The sequence below is a fragment of the Cariama cristata genome, unplaced genomic scaffold (assembly GCF_000690535.1).
Source record: "Cariama cristata isolate BGI_N322 unplaced genomic scaffold, ASM69053v1 scaffold10901, whole genome shotgun sequence".
Lineage (NCBI taxonomy): Eukaryota > Metazoa > Chordata > Aves > Cariamiformes > Cariamidae > Cariama > Cariama cristata.
This window is the reverse complement of record NW_009600999.1, coordinates 22,070-31,329: the sequence shown is the minus strand read 5'-3', so window position 1 is coordinate 31,329 and position 9,260 is coordinate 22,070. Positions and strand designations below refer to the sequence as shown.

At 34.3% G+C, this 9,260-nt stretch overlaps 1 protein-coding gene across 1 annotated transcript; it reads left to right on the top strand.

Annotated features, from left to right (window-relative positions):
• Positions 1-726: 726 nt before the first annotated feature.
• IAPP (islet amyloid polypeptide) lies at positions 727-3,853 on the top strand. Its single transcript, XM_009710263.1, has 4 exons — positions 727-1,038; positions 1,446-1,542; positions 1,689-1,823; positions 3,661-3,853. The coding sequence occupies exons 2-4, from the start codon at positions 1,463-1,465 to the stop codon at positions 3,851-3,853; spliced, it is 408 nt and encodes a 135-aa protein (XP_009708565.1). The 5' UTR covers positions 727-1,038; positions 1,446-1,462.
• The last annotated feature ends 5,407 nt before the right edge of the window (positions 3,854-9,260 follow it).

Genomic DNA, 9,260 nt, shown 5'->3' with positions numbered 1-9,260 from the left:
TAAGAGAACTAAAAGAAAGGGGGGGGGGGGGAAGTAATTTGCCTAATTCCTACTGAAATCAGGTAAAAATTGTTCTAATCCATATCCTTGAAAATCTGCAATCAGGCAATTGTTTAAGACTGGATTTTGTCTATTAAAAACTGTATATTTTTTCCTGAACCATAGTCAGTGTACACCAGAGAAATAAATTTGCACAGGCAGCCTTTATTCTGGCATTTCCTAGCTTTTTAATCCTAGTCTTTGCCTTCTTAAGAATATTAATTGACACAATTTTCATGCATGACAAAGAACCTACCACTGTTAGTAAAACAAAAGATTTTACATTAATAATGACAGAATTTTTATTCAAATTTATACTTTACTGAAAAGTGTACATTATTTCTACCTTGTTACCCTGAATGAGCACCCTATCTGTCAATTTAAATAATTTTCACTCTTTTCTTACTCCTTATACAGCTTTTATCCCTTCAAACATTTTTTTTTGTTTTGATCATTATATACCTCTACAACAAACCTCTACAAGTTTAACTATTCTATCTTTTCTAAGATACCTTTTTTCTTATATTTCAGTTACTGGTGATCTGATATTTCATTTAGTCTGGCTTTCTTTGTAACTTTTGTTACCTTATTTAGCCCATGAAAACACCCACAGGGAATATTACCTCAGCATCTTATCAGAACCGTAAAACTGAGGCTACAGTTCTGATGTGTAATATGTTATTACAGTATCTTCACGAGGGCATCCTGCATATACCAGGTTAATATTTACTGATGTGCCAATGTAATAATGACTTATCTGCCTTTGCTCCTCTCTGGGGTACTTTCTGTCTGTAGTGATGGGAATTAATGACAGTCTCTCTGTGCTGCCTGATGTCAGAGCTGAGAAAGGTGTGAAGGGTATATAAGAGCCGTATTACTTGTCAGCAAGGAAGGGGGGAAAGGGATACTCCAGAGCTAGATGCAAGTGTGGAATTGTTGCGTGCACCTTTCTTGCTAACACAGGTGTGTTTCTTCAGTTAGCTCCTTGACCACTAAAAGGTAAACAATTTCCCCTTTTTTCTTACTCAAGATGCAATGCAAGAGATGTGCTTTCAGGAAAGCACAATGTTTCTCATTATTAATCAACAGCATTTTTCAGGAAAAAGCTAAGATAACCTCAAGGTAAATTGCACCTGAGACCAGAATTTGAGACTGGGACATGTCGGGAAATGCAAACCAGAGATAAGGGAAAGGATTGAAACTAATAGATGGAAAATGAACATTTACTGTTGAGAGCTATCTGTCTGAAACTGCATTGTGTCACTAAACTTAGGGGGATCATTTTTTTACTCTAGCCTGTGAAAAAGACTAGCTGCTGTTGATTTAGGACAGAATGGGCATCAGTAATAGGATATGCTGAAGAGTATTTGGGTTTGCTTTCAGTTTTGAATCATTATTCTTTTCAGAAAGTTTTGAAGTAAAGATGTGCATCCTAAAGCTGTCAGTTTTCTTCATTGCACTTTCTGTCACTCTGAGCCATTTGGAAGCTACGCCTATTGAGAAGTGAGTAATAAATAATCGTATTTATTTCTTTTTACGGGAAAAAATGTTCAGATTATTGCATGAATTGCTTTTGCTTTCATGTCTGAAATAATATGAGCAAAAATAGAGCTATTCGATTTCACAGGGTATTTTATTGTTATTTAAAGATTACTATCTGTGGCTGATGATCTATCTGATGGTAATTCCATAAGACAAGGATGGATATTGCCAGTAATGTCACGGAATACACTCTCAGAACTTAGTGAGGAAATGCCAGAACAACCAGCAGCAAAGACAAAAAGGTATTGATTTTCCTTGTTTCTTGTAGTCATATCAGCTAGGATTAAATTATGAAATAAACTTTGTGCCAGTGATATTCTGTTACTTGAGACTCTTTATGTCTGTTGTTTATTCTCAAAAAGAGCTTAAAATATCCTTCTTCTTGTAAATACAGCCATTCTGTAAGCATAGAGATTCAGGGTAGAAAGTGAAATCCAGAGACAAAAGTTGCAGATCATTTAATCACTTTACAATTATAATGCCTTCATAAATTAAAAAGCTATAAATACTACATTACCTTGAGAAGAAAGGTGTATTTTGAAAGGGCCTTCTTTTTAATTTGTCACATTTCCAAGCCTGAAGGGGAGAAAAAAGAAAATATACCCTTCTTAATAACACTAATGCTTTGCTAGAATTGAATTATTTTATAATATAGCTCTTTCCTGTAAGTAGTATTTCATTACAGAGTTAAATATCAATTTAATCTTGGGAAGAAGGAAAAGAAGCAATTGGTTCTGATAGAATTTAACTTGTCTGAAATGCAATTGTGTTTATAAATGCATACATCTAATTGCAGGGAACTTTTTTATGAATAGAATAGCATTTCAAAAAGTATTTGCAATTTGTACTAAAAGATAAACAGGACTAAACTATTATATGTTTGTCAGGTTTTTGAGTGAGTTTCTTTCAATGACAATTCTGGTTGGATAGATTCAGTGAATACAAACGTCCATATAGTTGCCTGTTCCTTTCTCTTTGAATTTATTAAAAAAAAAAAACCAAACTCACTTTATTATATGACATTTTGGTTATCTTCCAAAATATTTTGATAATGGATACGAAGTTCCCACAGTTTTACAGCTGTTACTTTTTAAAAAAATAAAATAATAATTGTGATACTCAAACACAAGGTATCACCTGTATGAGTGTGGTATGCCTTATCTGCTTTTGTGGGGCCTTGGTATACAATCTCTTACTGGGTGAACTGTCTCATTGAAGAACATATTCAATTAAAGGCTACAGATTAGAGAGCTAACAGGTATAATTGGTTCAGTCAGGCTAGACATCAGCTAGAAATCTAGCAGCTTCCTGTAAGGACTGGAGTTTTAAACTTGGAGTGTCTAAAGTTAGATACGGATTCTTCCATGGACACTCTTTAAAGTCTCACCCAGCAAATTATTATCTCCTACCACAACAGTACCTTCAAGATGCTGGCATTTCAACAAATATATGGCAAGTTTTCAGTAGTGAAGAAATCTCTGTTAAGACAGAGCTAAATCTTAAATGGTACTGAAGTTGGTAATGCCTGCAACCTCTCATGATATGTGGCACAGTTGCAAGAAAGAGTCTTTGGGCTCAGTCCACTTGATGTGGACTGGAAGATTACTGTACACTGCTGTGATAGCAGGATATGATTCTGTGGGAACAAGAGAACTAAATAAATGTTAGTGATTGTCATTAAGTTAGTAATCCTCATGATATCAGCAAGAGCTCTAAATAGATTTAGAAGTTTAGCTTAAAGCTAAACATTTAGTCATTGTTTTCACTTACTGTCTTAACTATACTATCATTACAGGTTTTTTAGATGTCATAAACTGCTATGCAGAATATCAATAAAAATGACATATGACTGTTAAGATCTTTGCATTTAAAGAACCTTCATCATTAAAACTGATATTAGCATACAGCGCAAGATTTTTTTTCAGGCACAAAGTAGGTGGTAGGAAGATTGTAATGTTCCTGTATTTATGCACATATTAAAAGAACTCCCACATTAGCAGAGCTGAAATGTCTATTAGAAGTGGCACACTTGATTGCTCATCATTTGACTTAATCTTGGCTCTTTTTGTTTCACCTTAGTAGTCACCATCTGGAGAAACGGAAATGCAACACCGCTACATGTGTGACACAACGCTTGGCTGACTTTTTAGTTCGTTCCAGCAACAACATCGGAGCAATTTATTCACCTACGAATGTAGGGTCCAATACCTATGGAAAGAGGGACACAGCTGGGCTTTTAAGCAGAGAACCTCAAAACAATGCACAGCTTTAAGGTGTTAAAATGATTACAGTTTTCATTAGGAGGTCAGTTTTTAATGTATCAATAACCTCTTGGTCGTTTATTACTTGTACAGTCTTAACAGTGCCTTGTTTTCTGTGTGTGTGTGGGTATGTGATTTATGTTCATCATTTCACTATGCATGTACAATGACATGCATAGGCTATTGGTTCAACTCTATTAAGAACTCCAGAAATCTGCTTGTCAAATGCCTTTGTAAAAAAAAAAAAATCTATATCACAATAATAAATGGAAAAGTAATTGCAACAGGTTTTTTATTATTATTACTATTGTTATTAAAAGGATTAAAAAGATAACCATGATGTGTACGTCTTTATAGGCACAGCTTGGTACGAGAAAGAAATCATCTTAAGACCAACAAAAATCAGAATACTAACAGAAGTTATGTCCTAATGAAAGTAAAACAGAAGAATCTTCTGGTTTTGAAACAACTACAGTGTCTTGTTTTGCACAATTGTAGGAAGAACTAGATGAGACAAGATGGTTGCATTGTGCATATTATTATACCAGCCAACTAACTGGTCTCTTGCCACCTTAACATGCATTAAGTAAGGAGAAGTGGTCTTGCAGCACAGATTTCCATATGAACTGAGCATGGCATTTTAAGAATTTACAGTTCTCATTTTAAGATGATATCAGTAAAATGTAAGCATAATGAGCATAGGAGCTTTTAGATATGAATAAAAGAAAACACAATTAACAATCTAGCAGAAACACCTGTATTTGGGTATTTCTTTTCTTGAACTGGAGTAAAAAAGGGAAGAGATAAAGCCAATGAGCAGTTCAACCACCAAAACTTATCATAGAAACAGGGTAAATTTGCCCACTGGCATACTTACATTGCTACCAAAATCTGAGAAAACTATTTTAGAGATGGGCAGATCTTAGTGGAAATTTGACAGTGTTATTTTCTCCTACCTCAGCCCAGTATCCATGCAGGCTTAATAAACGTGTTTGTTCTTTTAAATTGTTAAGCAAATTCTCATAGAGATGACATCCTGTATCACAGCAATGGTTGTTTTGTCCATCATTTTCTCAGTGAAGAGTTCACTATCATCTGAAAAATATTATTGTCCAATTATGAAAAACATTCAGCAGAAGCTAAGTTCTGGAGAAGCAAATGAAATCTTAGTAATTGCCTTTGGTTGATTTGTTTCTGTTATGAAGTATGCCTCAAAATACAAACATTTTTGCTAAGTTTAATGTTAAATGGTGTATTCCCTTCATTTTACAAATAATACATGGGAATAAAAATTACTGCACAGAATTTCTGCTGTAAAAGTATTACTGATCACTCTGTTGAGAAAAGTTTGAACCTTCATTAATGTTCTAATGGATATTTATCCTGAATTTTATTAAGAAAATCATTCATGAGGTATTAAAACTAATATTTCTGCCAGCTGGAAATGCTTTCCATTTAAGTTACTTTTGAGATATATTATACATGCATTGTGTGTTCAATTTGTTTTTCAGCCAGAATATTTACTTTTCAGAAAAGAAACGAGAGAGTGACAGGATAGCTCTGAAGTGTCACTGTGACATTGTTTGTACAGAGGAGTAACCAAGTGGAGTCTTCACTATGGGTGGATGCTGATTTCTAGGCTGATCCCAACCTGAAATACGTATAATGCTTTCCACATCAGTTTTTGCTTTTTAAGCTACCATTTGACAAATCAAAGCAAAGCACAGACTGTCTATGCACAGGTTCAGTGGAACTGTATATGTTGTTTTCTCCCTTATCCTGAACCTGGTGGATTTGATACTGGCATCTATTTAACATGTTTGCCCTGTTTGGCAAATACTGAAAAATGTTACCATCTCCCAAATCAATGAAACAACTGAGAAGGATAAGAGATATACCAATAGCTCAGAAGGGGACCATCTCACCTATCTTTAGCTGCATTTTGTCTAACCAGTTGTCAGTGCCCTGCTATGTGGTGGAGAAAGACAGCTACTTCCAATTCATCCCAGTTTAGACATCTATTTTAGGATGGGATTAATCACATTCTTGAAGTGCCTCTACTTCATTGACAATAGAGAGTGTCTAGACAATTAGCTGAAAACGTGCACTTAACTTTAAGATAACCAGAGTTAGGTGACAGGAATCTCACCTGCAGTGGGTATGAACTGTTCAACCTAGAAAAAAAAAAGTTTTGTACCAAAAAAAAACCCCAAAAATACCTCAGGCTCCAAATTATCAGAGGGATCATCTCTCATATTCTGAACTACATTAGTTAATTCATCAGTCCGAGCACCTTAAATAACTGCCTACACCAAGACTTGTTTCCCCATATATACCCTGGAGAACACAACTCTGCTATCCTTCCTCCTGCTGTGTAGTTACCACCAACTGCACATAGACCTCTTAGAGAAGAAGGATCTAGTCATAGTAAGCCTGGAGACAAGCACAATCCTGAGAGAATGAGCCAGGAAAGGTGTGGATTGAAAAAGAAAAAGAAAAAAAAAAAAGGAAGAAAAAGAAAAGAAAAATAAGAAAGAAAAAAAAAAAAGTATATTAATTCTTCAGAACCCAAAAGAGCATAACTTCAGACATTTCAGAATATGAAGACTGCTAGGTGAAGTCTAGTTAAATAAAAAAAAATTAAGTGCCTCTATATATTTTTTAAAATCCCAGTATGTATTTATCTCCATCTTTAGGGACGTAAGTGTTTTTTGACAATCAAGTCATACATAGCTTTGGTTCTTTTTCCATTCATCTAGATGCCCTACTTCTTTCAGAGAATATGCAAGAAAACAAAAAATACAAAAGCAGAAAATCAAGAATGTAGACAATGTGATAAATATGGCTATATTCCCTTTAAAAATAAAAATACTAAATCTCTGCTTTTTAATGTCTTCTATTAAGTTGTCTTTAAAAGGAACAGAATAGGGCCATAATATTGAATTTCACTAAATGAGAGGGGGAAGAATAAAAGTCATCAAACAAGCAAAAGGAATGTTAAAAAAAAAAAAAAAAGATTATATGAACATGAAGAATGTTTTAAATGGAGTAGTGGGCCCTAGGGTCTAATATTTCTCAGGAGCTATGACAGCTTCATAAAAGACAGAATTTATATTTTTTCATGATGAATAGAGTTGAGGTAAGAAATTGATTTCACTTTTAAAAGTTTGGGCTAAAACTAAGAAAGCACACAATATTCCTGAACCATAAAATGTGCTTCTATTGAATAGTAAATTTTGAGTGAATAGTTTCAATTTCTATTAAGAAAATATAAATCTTTTTCAAATAAATAAGATTCTTGGTGAGAGCTTTAAACACTAGGTTGGCAAAGCTGCGATTCACTTTCAACAGGATAATGTTACTAGCAGGTATGGATTCTACTGAATGGCTTTCTGAAACTATTTGAAATTTATTACATTGATACTATGAACAAAATCCATTTCCTTTAATGCACTATTGAATATCTTCAGTAGCTGCCATCTTCACTTTCTAGAATTATGCTGGGTTTGAGTCAATTAGCTCACTTGCAAATATAGTTTGACAAGTATGGTAGACTTTTTATTCAGAGTTACAAGGTTAAGTAATTTTGTTGTCTAGCTTCATTATCATATAGAAAAGGGAGTGCTCTACCTTGCTTTTGCAATGCAACTAGCAAAAAGCTGTGGTTAGGTATGACACAACTCCTTGCTGTATACAGAATATAAAAATAATGGTTGAAGTAACATGAAATAGAACCTTTCTATGGGATGTGACAACTTCTCTTTCAATCATCTTACTGTTATCTCTATTTTTCCACACTCAGAAAAAATCCTACACTGAAAAATAAAATATTTTTGTGAAGCTGTGTAAGGTTCAGTAACCAGACTCAAACTCAGACCTGAAAGCCACCATTTAAACTAAGCTTCAATTTAGGAACAAAGCACCTGAAAATCTGGATTCTCTACTGATCAGTTTTTCTGAAAACTTCAGACAAATCGGTTTGCAGCTTCAATTGGCATAAAAACTATATATCCTTCATTAGATCTAGTTAAGAAGTGTTTCTCTAATTAAAAGCTATCTTCATATCAAAATGTTAAAAAAATTCGCAAGCTAGGAATCATATATGCCATCAAAAGTTGAAAGTCATGACATCAGAAGCTTTCTAAAGAATGAGACAATGGTGATAAGACAATAGTTAAAACTGCTGTTCATTATGCAACAAATTTTCTCCTTGAATGCTAAAACATCTGAACAAAAAGAACACATTCATATGCATTTTAATTCTAACAATAGGGCTGATTTGAGTAACAATCATGCCATAAAGTCACTATTTCCTGGAAATGTTTTTATAAATACAAAATAAGTTTAATTATTCAAATTAAGAACCTTAGACCTGCCCCTCTACTTTAAAAAAACTCTTTTTGATCCTGCAATAGAGACAGTGAAACTTTTTCTTATAGGCTATTTTACAACATCCTTAATATAAATGATTACTGCACAGGTAGCCTGAGATCTGCTGTGGAACAACTGGTGACACTAAGGGTGATAGAAACTGATTGAATTGAATTTCTTTAGTCCCAAGTTCTGATTAGTGCATCATCTATGTGGTGGGTTGGGTTTTTTTGTTTTGTTTTTCAAAAGGAATTAAAATACTGGGACATATTAAAATAATTGGAGTCATATTAAATATATCATTACATGTGTGAATTGAAATAGTTGAAATCATTTTGGAATGAAATGCTACTCAATATGATTAAACTATGATTAAAACCAGAACCTCCTTATTATTTACACTGTCAACAGAGGCAGATCACTTTATTCAAACAGAATCAGTCCTTATTCATTAAGCAGTCCCTCTGGAAGGGGTCAGAGTGGGACTTGCCTCCAGTAAGGGAATTGTGTAACTATTTAATCAGCCTGTGCTTGTCAGTCCAACACTGAAGAAGCTGAGCTACTTAACTCTCAGAATATAGGTCATTTTTAAACATAATTCTTGGACGAGCTCATTACTTGTGTTGGAACCAGCCACATAACAGAGGAAATTTTTTTTTAAGATTTTTTTTTCTTTGTACAGGGGGAAGGAAGAAAGGGGTCATAAAAACTAGAGGAGGAGACAAATAACGTCAAGGTTGCAAAATATTTCAATCCTTTTCCAGGATCAGCAAGCAACTGGTAGCCATTCTTTATTTCTAAATTTTCCGCTGTGTTATGACACGGGAAGGAGAGAGGAAAAACTAAGATCATGGGGCATACTCTTTCTTTCAGAGAAAACACAGATTTGAAGCAGCCTGAGAGAGTAGGAGATGGTCAAGTGGATCTTAGGAGGAAAGATTGCCTCATCGCTTCAAGCACTGCTTCAGATTTCAGGATGACCACATAGCGGTATTAGTGGTATTAGAGAGATCAGAAGTTGCTACCTCCACTGTAACAAAGATTTTC

Coding starts and splice junctions, on each gene's coding strand:
- IAPP (XM_009710263.1), top strand. CDS start 1,463: ATGTGCATCCTAAAGCTGTCAGTTTTCTTCATTGCACTTTCTGTCACT. Junction 1,543..1,688: donor GAAGCTACGCCTATTGAGAA/GTGAGTAATAAA, acceptor TGTTATTTAAAG/ATTACTATCTGTGGCTGATG. Junction 1,824..3,660: donor CCAGCAGCAAAGACAAAAAG/GTATTGATTTTC, acceptor GTTTCACCTTAG/TAGTCACCATCTGGAGAAAC.